The following is an 18642-nucleotide window of genomic DNA, read 5'->3' on the forward strand; positions in this document are numbered from 1 at the left end:
GTGAACCAATTATTATATTTAAGAAAGCTTTATTGTCACAATCTAGTCAGCTAACTGTCCCTGGGATGCTGTCATCCATTCATTCACTTTCCCTCTGTATTTCCTCTGAAGTAGAAAGGTTAATAAATGGAGGTTAGGATTAAACCTCTTCTGTAATTTTTTTTAAGGTTATCAAAATTTCCCACCTAAATTACAGATTAATTACAGATAATATTGGATATATTTTTTTTTTTCCTAGTAAAAAGTAGACAAGACACAAAAGTGTGAACACAAACAAAATGCATCCTGGGCCACACTGAATGATGACTTCAGCTGAAATGCTATATATTTATATTCATGATGAGCTTTTAACTTATCAGTAAGTACAGAGTCGTGCTTCAATGAGGTATCAGCCATAGACTGTATATTTAGGGAGTCTGGTACCAGCACACTACACCACGTCTGTTCACCCAGGATGCTAAACAGAACTTAAACTTATGAACAGGCCTGGAGTAAATCTGATGTTAATGCAGTTGTGAAGTATTTGACATCTCATCAGTGTGACTAATATTTCATCTACCATCACTGATGTAAATTGTAATCCCCTTAGTAGTAGTTGTATTAAATCACCATTTTATCCTGACTTTTCTCAAATGCCAAATAAAAAAAAACATCTTTGAATTGCTGAGATACTAAAAGAAAATGTCTTCAGGCATTTCTTTTAAACATAATAAATTTTATTAAGTATATTTTTAATAAATTTTTCATTTGATATTTCCCCCAGCTTTTTACATAATACAGTTAGATCTAGATGCAGCCCAACATTTACAGTCTATATACAACGTAAACTTTCTCCATAGGGAAAAGACATGTATTATTGTTGCTTCTTCCAGTACCTGAATCCCTGTTGACTTTCACACGTTTGGTTTTGCTGCAATATGGTTTTAAAATGCATTTGCTCAGAATAGTTTGTATAAAATGTGAAATTAAAGAACTTGCTGATATCATATTGCATCAGAACAAAACATATAAAAATTAAAGGGTGAATACTTTCCAAAGTGGCCGAATGTGGTATCAGCGTGGGAGGTCTGCTCTGACATACAGCACTGTACATGGTCCCGAAAAAAAAAAAAAGCTATACTATAAAATTTACAATGAACAGAAGTTATGCTCTAGATGAAACAGGAAATCTCGAAGTACAAAATCAGTTTTAAATGTTACACTTTACATACACATGATACTTTAATAAAGTAATCACTTTTTTTTTTTTTTTATTAAAAACCCCCAAAAAAGGTATAAACTTCTGGTGAGTGCGCTGCTCAGTATCCTTTTGCCGATCAGTACATTCAGATTAAATCAGAGCACAGCGTGTTGCTGTTCAAGTGCTACGCTGAACTGTGGGGTTGCTGCTCATTGAGACAAACGTTGATTTTCACAGTGCTAGCTTTGAAAAAAGGATGGTATTGAAAAAACAATGATTGGATTTATGTCAGCTGCTGAAATCACTTTGTACTGATCTCAACCCAAACGTATGAATGACAGAGGTTCAGCTCTGAGCCAAAAAAATCTTACTGCAACCACAGCGATGTCCTCACTTTGCAAATAATCATTACATAAACTAAGCCATGGCATGCATCCACAGCATGCAAACACAGTCTACACCATTTGCCCTACAAGACAGCATAGAAACACACTTCACTATTTTCATGGACCTTTTTTTAGGTTTTCACATTCATAATCTCTAAACACTCAACTTTGACTGTGTTTTTTTTTCGCTGTCACATTACATTTTTAAATAAGCCACTGTGTGCTGTGACATTTGAATGAAGGGGTCATGAAGATGTGGAAAATGATCCTATTTGGCAAAATATTTTTTTCAAACAGCAGTGACAAAAAAAACGTTATCCTTAAACTTGCACTTTTGCTCAGTTGCTTGTTTGTTTGAAGGACAAATATTAGAGCTAAGTACAAGTTGATTGTCCTTTAATTCCAAAACTGCGTGTTCTTTAAGTGACTACCATCAGCATTGTATTTCATTTAGAGGAATTCTTTCCACCATTACAGGAATAGTAGTATTAATAAACCCAAACAGCCTGCAGGTGAAGCTGTTGCTTTATGTGTGATCACTGAGGACTGCCGCTCCAGTGCAGGAGATCGAGTTCAGGCCACAGTTTAGCTCCAGCCCAGCAGCATGTGCCTCTGCTGGAGAGGAGGAGCTCTCCTAAATCACATTCCCAACGTGCTGCCTATGGCTGCTCCAACACTCTGATCTTACACAGTCACGGCTCTCAAACCTCACTGTAGCCTCTCTAGTGCATGAGCTGCTATTGGTTGATCCACAGCAGTCGAAGTGATAAGAGGGAGTCTAACCACCAACCTACAGCCATACTATCACAGGAAGCTGGACACTGTACTGTACTGTACATCTTCCCTATAAGGAGGTGTTTTTGTAAAATGTGACTGTGAAATAGACTATTGCTTCTCCATCGTCAGTAACTAAATCTGAAGATGTGCCCTCTGTGTACTTCCACACGATGACCATCAGTCACATGCAGACTGGTATATCCCAGGTTTCAGAACACTGTGGTACTGAAGGGTTTTTACTTTGTTTTAGGAATGATCCTGGTTGCTTTTTAACAGCTGTAATGCTTCATGTACTGTCATTTCTCCTGCCGTCACTGTGGGCTCGTAAATGGCCTGGTCCGAGGCCTGTGGTTGTCCCGTCGTGGGGGCGTCTCTGCACCCTGTGGTCCCGTTAGCAGTGCTCAGGCCAGCTTCAGAGTGCTGATGGGGAAGGAGGGCATGGTCACCATTGTCACAGGGTTGAGCACTGTCTGACCCACCAGCTGTGGATGGTGGGTCACCATTTGGGTGCTCACTGCTGTCTGCTTGCCAATGATGGTGGCAGCTGCCTGGTTAGGTGTAGTGCCATTCACCTGGGTGTGGGCGTGGTTTAATGTGTGGGTGATGTGACCCATCACAGCTGATTGTGTGACAGCCACCTGTTGGGGGTAGAGGGTAGGGAGATGCTGGCTCAGGTGAGCCACCGGATGAATGGTGATGTGACCAATGGGTTGGTGGCCGGGGGCTAACTGGACAGAGGTTGTGGTGGAGGGAGCCAGGTGGGCAATGTGTTTGGGACCCCCTGCCTGGATGACATGGTTGACTGCTTGGATGACTGAAGGATGGGACACTGAAGCGTGGGCAATAACTGTCGGGTGTAGGCTGGGCGTCGTCACCATCTGTGTCTGGGTCTGGATCAGGGGTTGACTGGGGATGGTGGGAGTGCTGGATGTCATGGCTGTGAGTGTTGGTACAGCTGCAGACTTGGGAACCGGCTGTGGAAGATTGAGCGGCTGAGGCTGCAGACGGGGTTTGTGCTGGATGGAGATGTGTTGAGTGATGAAGGAGGTAGTGGTGGTGGCTGGGGTCAGGGTTGGGGTCTGAGCAGGTGCTGAACTCTTGTGCAGCTCAGGTTTCATGGTTTGAGGCACTATGGGTAAGGCTGCCTGTGCTCTTGGTGCAGTTTCCTCATCTAAGTCATCTTCCATAACGTCTTCACCTTCTGCAACATAAACAGATGAATTCACTTAGTATAACTAATAATGTGATTTTTGCACCTAGATTAATGAAGGTAATGAGGTTTTTCACTCTTGACAATTTGCTGTTTCAAACTCATAAAAACTCACTTAAGATTAACATAGGTTTAAATAATCTTAAATGTTTAATTATAATACAGGGGCAGGACCACAGCGGCACCTCCCTGACAGTCAGCCTACCTGAGGCAGTCGAGGTCGAGGCCTGGTCCTCCTCAGGCTGAACCGTCTGTCTGAGGACGCGATCGATCTCAATTACATCCATCCATTGGCTCAGGTCATTCTTCAGCTCTGCTAATCGCTGCTGTGTGGCGATCTTCTCTCTGGCCAGTCGCTCCATGTCATGCTCGTACTCCTTCTCTTTCCGCTTCAGCGTCTGAGAAGGGAAAGTAAATGTTTTGTAATAATCTAACACAGCAACCCCACATTAAATCTAGTCTTTGTGAAACTGGGCTTTTGACAGAAGGAGGTCCTGATTGAATTTGAGTTTAATGTTTAAGGCCTTAGTTGGTAGGTTTGAATTAGACTGAGGTATTTTGCCTTGCCTATGAGTACGAAGCATAAACATACTTAAACTGTTTCAATAATGTTTGACAAATGATCTGAGGGACTTTTGAATACATGGATATGTGTATCCTCAAAACTTAGCATCAGGCTGAATAAACCTCTGCCAACACAGAGAGGTATTTTTTTACAGAGGTTTTGGGCAATATTAAGTGTTATTAAATATTGTCACTGTCATTTTATTATAATCTATTATGTTAATTCACTGTGTTTACTTCAAAATCCCATCAGAAAAAGCTTGCATAATGCTTGTCTATCTTCCCAGCTAATTAATCAGGAATATGTCCAACAAGTAATGACATTTAATGTTAATAAATAATAAACCAGAGCCAGTGTGCAGTGAACAAAATAACAGAGCGACAGGCGCACGAGGGAGGGAGGGAGGGAGGGAGGGAGGGAGGGAGGGAGGGAATGAGTGTGGAAAGTAAGAGGTGCTTCTAGGCAGTGGCTTTCTGTGACCCAATTTCCCTTAACCCGTCAGCTGACACACAGCAAAACGAAACACACTGAGGTGGACTTCCCTGTTCCCAGTAACAGGAGGAAATGTTAGGTTGAATTAATAAAATTCAACCAAGACTAAGCACCAAAATATTATGCAAAGAACACATTTCTTAATAAATCATTGCTGGCTTAGAGTACCAACAGGATAGAATTATGTTGTTCCGGATTAGGGTTTTGAAATCAAACACTTTATATAATTTATGACACGTTGACTATCCAGCACGCTCTCTGGCATCGAGGCTCAGGGAAGTGACTCTGTATGAAATACAGTATGTGACCAACAATCTGATGACTCAGGATCATAAAGCCTCGACGACTGGACTTCCTGCTAGTGTTCATGCCACTGTGTATGTCTGTGTGATAGTTTGTGTGGCATTAGTCGTACAGTGTGTTAAATTGGCTGTGCACGGCCCGTGAGTGCATAAGTGGCACAATATGCACGTACATAAATAGCAAAGGGGTACAAAAGGCGGGCCTTGTTTGATTCGGCACCTGTCTCTAGTTATATCCAGGATTAGAAATGCACAGGCCAATAGCTCTATGCTTTGGCTGTGTCCCACTGGGGCTGTTCACACACAAATACAAACTCAGACACATAGAGGGCTGGGCGATATGGAAAAAGACCTTATCACAATAAATGTTTTCATATTGGTCAATATCGGTATATATCACGATATAAATCAAATCAGCGCCACTGCACTGAGGCGCATTACTCTGCGCAGGTCAGTGTTGTGCACGTTCACATTCTTGGTGAACGCTAACTGAAAGAATCAGTTTACATATGATGAACGTGAGAGTAAATGCCGCTCAGGTTTTACGACACCGTTTTACCACACACAGCATGACGTTTCCAAAGACACGGCACAGCATGGCTGGTGTTAGCGGTACAGACGCATCTACTACTGCTGAAGCAGTTTGTTTGAGACTGGGTGCGAGTTAGAGTTTACACACACACACACACACACACACAGGCCCCTGGGCCCCGCCCCATTCACTCACACAGCGTCACACAGTCTCAGGACCTGATCAGTACATGAAGTAACTTAGAGTTTGATTCGCTCCAGACTTTATGAGACTGAAAAATGTATAATTTTGTGTGAGATGTGACGCCCACAGCCAGTACTCAGTGTTAGAGTCACTAGAGGATCCAGATTTCTGATCAGACATCGGTTGATAACCAAATACATGATCGTAACTGTGTCATCTAAATCATAACCATCCCAATAAAAAACAGAACAAATGAACGTGAAATAGTTCATATTTGGAACAGTGAACTTAGTTCAAAATTGAAAAAAAAATAACTATGAACGTGAACTAGTTTATTTTCATCTGTATGAACTGAACTTTGAAGTAGATATTTTTAAATGTGAACTTGCACAACACTCACGCAGGTCAACAACGGACTCTGCTCCTCTGATGTTTTCTAATCACTCACACGTAGAACTGATCTTTATAAAAAAAACTTTATATTATGTTCCTGGATAACGGGCATCACTTCATCTGCAACAATGAAGTTAGGTCGTAAATCTGCAGGAAGGATTTATCTTCTGTCTGTGTGTGTGTTCGTCTCTGTCCCTATTCACACACAAACTGATAATCACATGGGACATTCACCATCAAGTCAGATATTCTAAAATAGTTATTAATAATGGTGTCGGATCATGACTCCTGATCGTTCCGGTCACTTTAACCCTGATGTCCTGACTGTGCGCGTCACATTACATCTCGTGTAGCAGGTTTAAACATGTGTCTAATAAACTCTAGAGCAACTCGAACAAACACAAAGTAAATATCAGTACTGCACGTTTCCTAATAACTTGTCATCCGTGATGGCGTTTATTGGTAAAGTGTAAAGTGAGCGCAGGTCACAGTGGGAGTAGGAAGCAGACTCCGACAGAGATTCATTCAGGACGACCTGACCTTTAATGTGCGTCTGTCCTGATCCTGAAGCAGCTGTGTTATAATTATTCAGTGGTGGAAAACCGCTAAAACAATGAATGTAGCGGAAAACATGAATCGATTATGTTCTGTCACTGCATTGATGCAGAGTGGTCCACCTCAGGAGTTATATCGACCATGTCTTATATTTCTATCGAGGAAAAGTTATATTGCAATAATTATCACTATCGTTTTATCGCCCAGCCCTAGAGACATATCACATTAGCAGTGGAAAGATGTGAATTCACCTAATCACAAATTAATCCACATACACTGTTCAATCTATTAATCAAGGACAAGAAGTACCTGGAGTTAAGGCCAATACTGGTTTGACAGTTTGAAATCCAACATTGATAACAAACATTCTGATGCATATCCTGGGATTATCTTCTTTTGACTGAGATACATATCTTCATATTGTAAGTGATCTCGCGTGGAGGAAATGTATTTAAAATTTAACCTGCTTCTGCATTACCTCCAACTTAGTTCGACAGTTCAGAACTGCAATTTCTTGTTACCTCTTTTCAGACACACATTAATGAGCCGATTTCAACCTTAACACACAATTTATGAACGTCTGGACACGTGTAACTCAGGACCAGTCATTAACAGTCTCTCTCTTTTGCAACTAGAAGAGCTGGGGATATCCGTGTTCCAGTCACAACACGTTAACAGTGTCCTCGTCCTCAACACATGAGGTACTGAAATGCCCCCATCTTTGGTTGTCATGGAAACAGCTAAAAACCCTATAAGGTTTCCTCGGTAACCTAAAAGCGAGCACACCATGTGCCAAACGTGCAATGTACTTTTCTCCGACAGGGTTTCTACACAAAGTTTTATTTCAACACCCAGTCTGGCTGTAATTGTAAATTACAGTTTTCAGATGAATTGGGAATAGCTGTCTCAAAAGACTAAAAAGGATTGTCAGTGGAGCAGAATGAAAAGTGTTAAAGTGTGTACTAAATGTAACACATGGACCAAAAAGAACTGTCTGCCTCCCGCTTGCGCTCATGTATTAGCAGGCAGTCATACATGAGTGGAGCCACAACTGTGCGTGCCACTAACTATGACTCATCGAGAGAAAAAAAACGAGAGGGGAGAGACGCTCTACAAACACCAAGACCCACTGAACTCTTCCTGCTACAGTGCTGATGGTGGATAGAACACACACCAAGCTCGTCTCCTTAGAAACAGTGAGTCTACATTAACCATGGTTACACCTGATAACCAAATCTGTAGCAGATGGATCCCACATGACTTGATCCTCCTGTTAATCAACAGGTTGGTAGGACACTATGTGCCAAGCCCCTTTTTGTTTCTTTGCACATGGCTGAGCCTGCAAACCTCCACCTTCCACAGAGACAAGGCAACACCTCGGCCTCATTTGTGAAAATCTAGATCCGCGCGGTGATAGGCTGCCTGCATTGTGTGCGAGCGTGTGCGCAAGGTAAACACCGATCAAGTGCTGTCACACTGCAATGCGAGTGCCGAGCACATGGCCCCACAGAGAACGGGAGGGGGAGGGCGGCAGATAGCAGAGGATTGAAAGAGAGCAATACAAGCTGTACTCACTGACTCACATTTGCAGCAGCCTGGGACAGACAGCACAAGGCTGGGTTTTCTTAAAGGGCCAGGAGCTGTAGAGGCCACGTTGCAGACATGCTTTACAGCCTGGCTGACTGATCAGGCTTCTGCACATAGGTCTTGTGACAGTGTGGTGGTAACCATAAACCCATGTCTTGCTGTGCCTTCCAGGTGGAACAGAAGATTTCACGTGGTGTCAGACTTCAACAATAAAAGGCTTGTCTGAGGAAAAAAAACTGCTTCTGCAAGTCATTGCTTGTGTACGCGCTTGTGCTGGTCATATCTGCCCTAATTAACTCATCTTGGCTTAGAACTAACTGGGCAATAGTCCAGACCATGCTGCAGTACAGAATTATGTAAGACTCCTTTTAGATAAATACAACAAAAATCTAATTAACTACTTTATAGTCAATATATCATGTGGGTGAAGTGTGTCACTGAGATTTTTACAAAGCTTAGTAAGTAGTGACGTTTAAAATCTGAAAAAAATTACCAGTGCACCTATGTTTTAAGGCCATGCTTCGATAGAAGATATATCAGCACTACAGTGCTGCAAAGACTGAAACATACAGGCTTTTTTTACTCATCTGTCTTCAGTTTCCCCAGAAGATGGCACAACATGCTTCAGACTGACATTTGGGGACAAGCAGCAGAGGAGCGAGCTCCATCTGCATCAAGAGGGAAACAAAGCACGAGCAGAGTAAACCGAACCTTGTGTTTACCGCTCCGTATTCCCTCCCTGCGGCTGGCAGTTAAGCCTGCTGGTACGGCGAGTCCTGACTGTTGCAGCACTGGGCGGGGGCCCAGCACGGGGGTGACGTCACGCGGATCAGGCTAGCCATGTGCTTGCTGCTCATGTGGCCATAAAAGCTCAGTGAGGCAGGATGAAGGGAGGGAGGGAGGGGGAGTAGAGAGGAGGAGCTCTCATGCATCAGGACTTATTTTACAGCCTGAGTTTTGGTGTGTTACTACAGCCTTGGGGGGAATGCCTTTATGAACAAATATACTACATGACAATAAAAACACAAACCCATGTATATCTCTGTTTAACTTAAAAACTCCGACGCAACCTAACAGCAAAACAATCTATGTGCAGGCAAGTGTTTTAGTCATAGTTGCTGAGTCATTTGCGCTTTGAAATGAAATGAGGAAGTAGAGCAAGAGCCAGGAACGTCACTTACTGTGAGAAACTGATCATAATCAGCCACTATTACCACTGTACTTATTTCCAAATGAACACTAAAGACAATGAGTAAAATAAATCAAATGAAATGTGATACTAAGCCTAAAGCCTCTTACTCTTCAGCACAATGTTTTTGTGTGCAGGCTGCTGCTCTGCTGCCAGCCCAGAGGAGGGCAAGGACAGGAGTACAGAAGGAGCACATTAGGAGGAGGCAGTGTTCAGGGAGAGTTTTTTTTTTTTTGCAGGCAAGACGCACGTCTTTTACTCCACCTCTTCAAAACTAAACAGCACCAGCCTGGCCAGTGAAAAAAGACACCGTGTGATAAAGAGGGACGTACTAAGTCTATTTGATTTAAATATATCCCTTGTCCATCTCGGCTGTTGTTTGATAGGAGAAAGGGGGAGGCAGGTTCGTCTGCCAGTTGAACACTACACCCTGAACACTGTGTTGGTTAATCACACAGAGAGGTGGCAGAGGGAAGGAGATTGGGTGACGAGCTGTGCACCCACGCTGTCCTAGTTTCCCTCAGTATCCACACACAGAGAGAAATTACCAGACCGCTGTTACTCAGAGCATCAAATCAGCAACACACTGTCCACTGTGTGGACACGTTTTGATGAGTAAATCTACACCTCAGTTATATAATAATATGAACAAATACAGGAGAGAGTATTCTCGTAGAGCCCTTAAAAGCTCATAACCAATCAGGGATTTCACGTACAATTACAAAAAAAAAATTCTATTGGCTTATATGCAATTATAATTCCCGCCTGGATTTTGCAAGTCAAATAATTGCAGTATAAATACCTAAACTGCAAACCCTGATGCCAGTCTGGGCCCATGGGTGAATTTGCATCTCATATTTAAACCTGCCATCCAACATGACCTATCGATAGGAGGAGGGAAAAATGACACACATTAAACACTGACATGCTCTGCAGCACAGTCACAGTCTGAGAGAGTTAAAATAGGCCAGTGGTGGACCTTTGCACCAGCTTTTTACAACAACTCTACTCTCATACCTAGCACCTCAAAACATGGTGAGTCATTTGTAGACATGACAGACTTTCCAATATTAATACAAAAAGTAATTTTAAAAATGGTACAAAAAGTTTTGGGGATTCACATAGAAATACACAAGACAGGAAATGCTGGACAAAGCAGAGTGGGACTAAATCAATATGAAGATCAAGCAAGAAGAAGCTAGATTTTTCTCTGAAACATTTTAAATCAAATCTCACGTCAAGTTTGACATGACTTAACATTTGAAGGTTTCACCTTGGTTGTTAAAAATGTGTGACAGGCAATTTTAAACCACATTTTACCAATTACGAACAGATGAATTTGTAATGAAAATCAATTATAGCTCTACTAATAACCCTTTCCTGGCAGAGCTAAAAAAAACACTCATAAATCACTGTGATTAAATTCCGAACTTATTATAATGATAATTACTACTGTGATCACACGTATACTACAAATGAAACATACTTTTGTTGCTGCCAACAAACTATTACAAACAAGTACCAATCTTGATAATACCAATATCATCCTAGTGCAAGATTCACAAACATCTGTACATGATGCAAAGAATATTCTGGTAACACGAGAGTTCAATGCATTACTAAAGTATCAAAAGTTCAAACTCTGGTGTTGCTGCTCAGCCCCGGGTCTTTGCCGAAGATACATTACAACAAAGACTACGTACTGAATGAACTGCGCTTCATATTAGAATAAACAGTTATGATATGACCTAAACATTAAGTCTTTTAACAATTAGTAACTACTTTTTAAAAATCCCTCAAGTGTACGCATGAAACAGTGATCAAACCTCAGACACCAGCAGCTTACCTGAATGTATCTCAGTGCACTCCTCAGCACGCTCAGATTGGAGGTTTTCTTCTCGTCGATGTTGGGGATGTTCTTTTTCAGTGTCTCGAAACACTCCTTCAAGTGTGCTCGTCTGAGGGACACAGAGGGGACAGGACTTTAGACATTCATTATGGTACAGGAGGTTCGTGACTGAAAAAGATTCAAATTAAACCATCCCAAACAAGTGCATCAATTACAAAAGTACTCTATGGAACAAAAGACATTTGGAAAAACAATCATTCTAATACAAGAGTAAAAATACCCCCTGTTAGAGAAGGCCCTGTGGCCGACAGGTTTAACCCACCTGTTTTTCTCAAGCTTGTTGTGCACTTCTCTTGTGCCTGCCCTGTAAGAGCACAGACGAGAGCACAGTGAGAATTTGGTCTCCAAAAGGGCAACATGACAAAAATTATCAAAATCATCCACAGATGAGCTCTCTCATGTTATTACTCTCAGAAAGTAGAATGGCAGTATTAAATCCAGGATGACTGAAGGAGAATTTATTATCTAAGGTGAAAAAAGATATTGTAACATGCACAAAAATTCTACTTTATAATTGAAGGTCTCTGGTCAGAGCTTAGAAATTGCTCAATCAATAATTTTAGTCTTTACTATTGAAATTCAAATAATGTAGCAGCTACACAGATGCTAATCTTTGCTAATCTTTCAGGGGTCTGCAGGTCAGTAACACATCTGGACTTCTTATCATGTCATCAATGTTTAACATTTTAAAGGCTGATATTGATTGACAAAAATTAACAAATTCAAATCAATAGCCCTATATTAGTAATAATGTAAACTAATTAACAGGTTTTACCCTCCAGGCCTCTTCTTGTTGTCGAGCAGGCGGCCGTCATCGGGAGGACTCCCCCGGCTGATGGAGCCGTTTTGTAGTGGAGCCTGCTGGAGAACAGGGACCAGCTGTGGGAGTAAGGCGTGTTGCTGTGGGGGTGACACGATGGAGCCAGGATAGCGTTGGACCAGCTGCTGCTGTAGTTTAGTATTGTTAGTTGGGGCGATGAGCTGTGGGTGGTGATGGTTCTGTATCGGCTGCTTGTGGCTGGTGGTCAGCACAGGGGTTAGGTGGTCAGGTTTGGGCTGTGAAGGGCTCAGCAGGCCGACGGCACTTTCCTCCTGAGGGGAGTGAGGGTCTCTCCTTGGGGAGGCCAGTGGAGGAGCGGCTGAAGGGGAGAGTGTGGCCAGAGGCAGAGTGGGAGAGCCTGCAGGGTTGGGGGTGACCACAGGGATGGGAATGACAGCAATAGGCATGGAGGCGGGAGGCAGAGAGGGCGGCGTGGGGGCCGGGCAGCACTCAATGCGGAGCACCTCTGCTTTAGAGACATTGTTGATGTGGATTGTTGAGTTATAGAAAACATCTGACTGTCTCTGCACCGTCACCTGCTCCAGATGAAGCTTTTCCTTTAGCTCATCTTCTGTGGAAGAAAAAAAACTGGTTACCAGAACAAATACCACAGTCTCCTTCAGCTCCTATAAATCAATTTTCAGACCCAAACTCTATAAAATGTCTGTAAAATTGTGTCCAGACATTTTCATGAGTTTGCCTTTCACTTGTGAAGAATGCAGCAGGAGATTGTCCGGGTCAGACACGTTCACAACAACAGGGAAACACACCTGTGTGTGCAATTATCGCCAAAAGCTCTCAAATCGAATCCGTCTAAGTTGACATCTTCATCATCTGAAGATGTCAACTCTATGGCTCCTCTTTTTCCTCCTGAGGGATTTGTATTGGGGGTTTTTTCACTATTGCATCCGTCATGTGTTAGAAACGCCATCAATACACCCACTTTCCAGCTGTTTTCTCACATGGGCTTACTCTGACATTTTCCAGAAATTTTAGTAAGGGGCTGGAAGAAAAAGTTCTGGAAAACGCCAAGACTAACTGACTCAGACATTTGCGTTCTCATGTATGGCCCCTCCAGAAAATTTCTGGAGTTTAGCGCTTGCCTTACAACAGCTTTAGTAAAGGAACAGTTAAGATGAACAGTCCCAGGTATCTCCACAAGAGGCAGCAACAGAAAATTCAAAACTTGCACATGCCGTCAGTGGCACGATTGTGTTAATCAAATTACAGTGCCGTAAAACAAATGATTTATCTACAGATAAAAACTAAGGTCTAACAGCAACAGCAATGGATGCTCCATCATTAGGAAAGGCCTTTATTTTAATAGGATCACTGCCTGTTGTAGTACCCATTAGCAAAATTAGCATTATTTCAGATGAGCAAACAGGGATGAATGAAAGTCATAATTAATGGGGACGGATGTTCTTCTCTTTAACTGGCTTTAAACTGTGGCAGCTCGAACAAAAAGAGGCTGTAGCTTTAATGGCGATGATGTTGCTGTAATGTAATCCCAGTCACAGTCCACTGATGTTCGGGGGCTGGGTAAAAGTCTGCTCTGTCTCTACCAACAAAAACTCACACTGAGGGAGCCCCACCACTGAGACGTGTCCAGCATTTACTTCGGTTAAAGGTGTCCCGAGGCATGTCAAGGACACAGGAGGCATGTAGTGAAGAGTAAAAAAAAACAACACTTTTTTGAGGTTGGCTGTTACTGAATCTCTACTAGTTAGTCAAGAGGACACACTGCAGTAAAATGTGAGTGACTCACTGATCTCTATGCTACAGTATTTGGTCATAAATTTGGAATAAAAGAGCCTTGTAGAACTACCCATTCATATTCAAGCAACCCCCTCCATAATGTATGGATGCGGGAGGAAGGGGCTGCCTTGTTGCTATGACAGCTGTGATGTTAGAGTCAGAGGTGTAGCTGTCATTAACATCATTATGAAGGAGACCAGGGTCATTGCAGCAGCACTACACCATAATATCTTCACTGCAGATTCTTTGACAGTGAAACTGCACTTAATTACACATCATTGTGTTTGTTAAAAGCTACTGAAAACACATCATCTCTCTAAAACGTCTGAAGATCCTCAGTCATCCAGGTCATGTTTATCCAGGGGGGGTTTAATCAAGGACAACTAGACTTGTAGATATATTCAGAAGACAAGGTCTCTTCAGTTCATCAGAAATGTATCCGAGTCTCTACAAACAAGCCCAGTTGTCCTTGATTCAACCCTTCTCAGATATAATAAAGAAGAACAGCCTACATGAGGACAGGTTTACTGCAGAACTGTTAATTAGGTGTACCTGATAACCTAGCAGCAAAGCGTACAATACTTATACTTTATATTTATATTAATTTGCTTATTCTCTAATATTTCTGCCTTGAAATGATGTTATTTGTTGTGTAAGCTTTGCATTAATCAGTTACATTTTAATTGCTTAGTATAATAAGTTATATACAGATTCCAATCTACCAAAAATGTAGAGCTCAAGTTTAAAGTTATTCTATTTTTTGTAATGAACTTTTTATAGGAAGTGCTTTAACTTGCCAAACGTGTTTGTCACTGTAAGAAACCATGTAAAAGGGGACAGAGACATTTCCAGCTCCCAATATCTCTGGAGAACATTTTATTGGTGTCAGATTGAACAGTTGTGTTAGTCACCTTTTGCCGCGTGTATATATAATGTTTCAATCACAAATCTTTTCTTCAAAGTAAAAGGAAAATCTGAAGAACAAGATGTACTGGTTGGTGTGCAGGCCGGCTTTCATTAGATGTTACACGCCTTGTTATGAGACACCGATAATTTTGTGTCGTAGCACGAACATACACACTAAACAGAGGAGTCCTTTACTGAGCGAAAACCAATGTAACACTTAAAAAAACAACAGGGTTCTCTATAGACGTTATATAACTGCAGCAGCACATAGAGAAACACTGGCCTACTTTCCTCCACACAGTGACCTGCTCTCCAGTAGCAGGGAGGGAGGGGGGGAGGGAGGGAGGACTCTGCTCTCTCAATGCAGCAAGGCGGGAGGAACAGGGAGAGGAGAAAAAAACAGGAGCTCTCACTCTGACCCTGTTCTAAATATCACTAACATCTCCATCATCGTAATAGGAGGGAAAATGCAGGCCTTCATAAAATGTGTTAAATTGCTATTTAATAGCATTTTGGCCTTAATACATATATCTCCTCTATACTGACTGTTTAAACACGAGGAAACCTTTAAATATAGAGAAAAGCTATACTTGATTCAAGCCTGCACAACACAGGAAATTCATATAATGTATTTTATAAAAGGTTACACTGTTAGCATAAACATCAGTAACCTGTTGTTACCCTGTCATAACCATGAAAGGAGAGCAAATCCTTAAATTCTGTGTGATTAGGACATGTAACTTGGAATAATAAAAACGGTTATCTGAGTCATATCTGCAGTGACAGAAGAATCAACATGGTGTGTTTGCAGCGCTAACAGCTTCAGTTTCTCGTATTAGGTTCACGTGTTATACACATGAACATCACAGTCGCAGGTGGTTTCTCTTCAAACGTGAAAACAATAGGTGAAGCCGGCCAAACACAGATCACAGTCCATGTGTGAGCGAGGCCTAATGTGTCCATGGCTGTGGAAACACTCACAACAACAGACGGTTGAAGGATATGTTCCATTGTCACGTACATAAATGGCTCATTCTTTTTAAGGCTAAAGTCTAATTGTATGTATTGCTCAGGGTAGCTGTAGCACATATGGTAACTTTGGGGGGTACAATATACAAGAATAGAACTTTAGAGCATTAATTTTACATCTCTTTCCTCTATTGTTATGTTAAAGGACCAGACTTCAGTGGCATCTTGTGGATTGCTACCTATGAATAAGTGTCACTTCACCTTTCCAAGCATCTGGGAGAAGTTACTGTGGACTTCAGGAAACAAATGTATAAGTGACAGACCCTCTCTAAAGTCTGGTTTGTCCCTTCTGTGTTTCTGTAGAAACATGGTTGAGTCAAGTGGAAGTCTTGGTTACAGGAGATTATACTTCAATGAAAACATATTTATGAACATTACATTGTATTTCTAGTGGTAGATCCACCTATATCCTACACACTGGACATTTTATATATAAAGCTTTTACTTTGACGGGGAGCATGTTTTAATGTCTGAGCTGCAGCATCTGGTCGTCTATCACATTTTATCGTCATGAAAGTGGAGCATTTAAACACAATCTGCTTTAGGGGAGCACGAGAGTCATCTTCTTCATAAACAATCTTTGAGAGGGGTTGCCCAGCACGCACGTGGTGAAAAGGGCGGGGCCAGCCTCCTCGCTCCCTGATAGCTGTTAACGTGATGGGGGCGTGACTGGAGGTACACGTCATCGACAGACACTCGGAGCTCGTCAGTAGCGTCTGAGAGGTTTTAGGGAGTTTGTTTATTTATTTATCTATTTGTGTATTTAACGGGACACATGCAGGTAGCCCGAGACATGATATTAAACGACCACAGCTGATACATGTGCAAACAGCAGCAGCGATGTTAGAACAGAGGAGGTCCGACGTGCACAGTCACTTGATCCCCGGCGGACGATGTCAGGTCATTATGTAAAAGAAGCTCGGCCCTGCGCCACCGCCCTACACCTTCCCCCATGTTTGTTGTGCATTTCTATTTATTCTACGTGTTTTACATGTGTTGCAGTGCGTGCAGACGGTCACGATCACACAGAGGAGCAGAGGCAGAGAGGATCTGACAAGTTCAGAGCGATGCTGCTGTTGCACATAAACACTGCTCTGTGTGTGCAGCAGGTTTCAATGCAGTAACTCCTCAGACTGCAACAGTCAGAGTGTCTCTGTGTGTGTGTGTGAGAGTTAAACTGCTGTTTATTTGAGACAACTGAGATCAAACTCTGCAGCACGTCTGTGCGCTTGAAACGAATATGAAAGTAAAAGTAAAATATCGCGTATTTACATAGCCAGGTTCCCCTCAGTGGCTGTGGTTCAGATTCAAGTTATAAAGCAACAGACCAGTGAGGTGCATACAGCAGATAGTTCAGACGAGCTGGTAACAAACCACCGACAATTGTAGTTTGTCTTTGGCACAGAAAATGGATCTTCCGCAGACATTTTTTTTCACGATTCTTCACGCGTGATAAGAATACATGTCAGTTACTAAAGAGGGATAGACACTCATTTTATTTAAATGTAATAAAATAGCAACTTACCACGTGCTTTCTGTTGTTGCTGGGCTTGCAATTCCAAAAACTTGGCTGCTTCCAGGAGCGTTTCGATGCTCATCTCTGTCCAGTTGTAAAAAATAAAAATGAAAAACAAAATGTTCTAGAAAGACCAAAGAGCCAAAAACAGCGCTACGTGCCCGGGCAGCACAGGGAGAGGTCCCCAGACTGAGGCTGGAGAAAAACGGGTAACCGGACACCCCCTCACCAGAAACTCTAGCACTTACGTAGGGGAGTTACAAACAAGATGGCGCTCAAAGTAGTAGGAACAAATAAGGTTTGTGAATCACGCAGCGCTTGGAACCGCCCACAGACACGCTGCCTCCGACAAGAGAAAACACGGAGCGACAGCGAGGGAGGAGTGGACGTGGAGTCTCCCGGACTCACCCAGTCATGAGCCGCGGGCCTGAGTCACACTCACGTCCTTTCAACAATCAACCCACTGGAGAAAAGTCACAAAATGTCGCTGGAGGAGACGTTAACAACCAAGTCTCCACCACCGGAGGTCAAGTGTCGCTTAGCGACCGCGTCCGTTCAGCAGCCAGAGTCACAGCTAGTAACGATTTAGTAACGACAACTATACCAGAATATAAACTTGAAAATGACACTTTTACAAGTAACCGTGACTACAGTCACTTTACATCTCACACTGTTCAACTATCAACCAGCAGCAATGGCTCCACCATCGATGTTGCCATGTTGTGTGTGTGTGTGAACTACACCTGTGAGCGCAGTTTACATGTAATGATTTTGCACGGAGAACAGAGATGAATCCAAATCAAGTCATTGTGGTTTGATGGAACATGATGTACAGTCTGATGACCTACATTCACTCAGTCTCCATGACCTTTCCTAAACGGTTAACTTCAGTGACCTGAAATGACCTCATGTGGAGTAAACCGCAAAAAAGTACAAAGATAGACAGTGGTGGAAAGTAATAAAGTACTTTAGTCAAGTGTGGTACTTCATTACAGTTTGAGATACTTGCACTGTACTTAAGTACTTCCATTCCCCTACATTGTAAAATATAGTACTGTTTACTCAACTGAATCTGACTTTACTCTACACATCCAGAGTGGCGCTCCGCAGAGCACATTCCTCCACCGGGGCTCAACAGTCCCCTTGAAGTCAATCGGCTGGCACCAAATTGTACACGCTCATATACCGAGACATACATAAAACAATTCATAAATCCAAAGTTTAATTAGTTCTTTCCTGACACACAATGCATCCTTCCACTACGTCTCCTGGAAATCTGTCGAATGGTTTGTGCGTCATCTTGGGATGAACACACCTTGGCAGAGATAACATAACTCATAATGTATATGTTAA

General features: G+C 42.3%; 1 protein-coding gene across 2 annotated transcripts; it reads right to left on the minus strand.

The window, feature by feature from the left end:
- Window positions 1-698: 698 nt before the first annotated feature.
- mnta (MAX network transcriptional repressor a) lies at window positions 699-17597 on the minus strand. Of its 2 annotated transcripts, none has more exons than XM_034603693.1 (6): window positions 17299-17597; window positions 12036-12648; window positions 11523-11564; window positions 11198-11309; window positions 3759-3951; window positions 699-3544 (listed from the first exon to the last, which is right to left on the minus strand). In XM_034603693.1, exons 1-6 carry the CDS (start codon window positions 17369-17371, stop codon window positions 2745-2747), a joined length of 1833 nt encoding a protein of 610 aa, XP_034459584.1. In that variant the 5' UTR covers window positions 17372-17597; the 3' UTR covers window positions 699-2744. The 2 variants fall into 2 exon arrangements, with proteins under 2 accessions (XP_034459584.1, XP_034459583.1); XM_034603692.1 differs by having other exon boundaries at window positions 12036-12651; window positions 17299-17595.
- Between the last annotated feature and the right edge of the window lie 1045 nt (window positions 17598-18642).

The sequence above is a fragment of the Hippoglossus hippoglossus genome, chromosome 13, assembly GCF_009819705.1.
Source record: "Hippoglossus hippoglossus isolate fHipHip1 chromosome 13, fHipHip1.pri, whole genome shotgun sequence".
NCBI classification, from domain to species: Eukaryota; Metazoa; Chordata; class Actinopteri; order Pleuronectiformes; family Pleuronectidae; genus Hippoglossus; species Hippoglossus hippoglossus.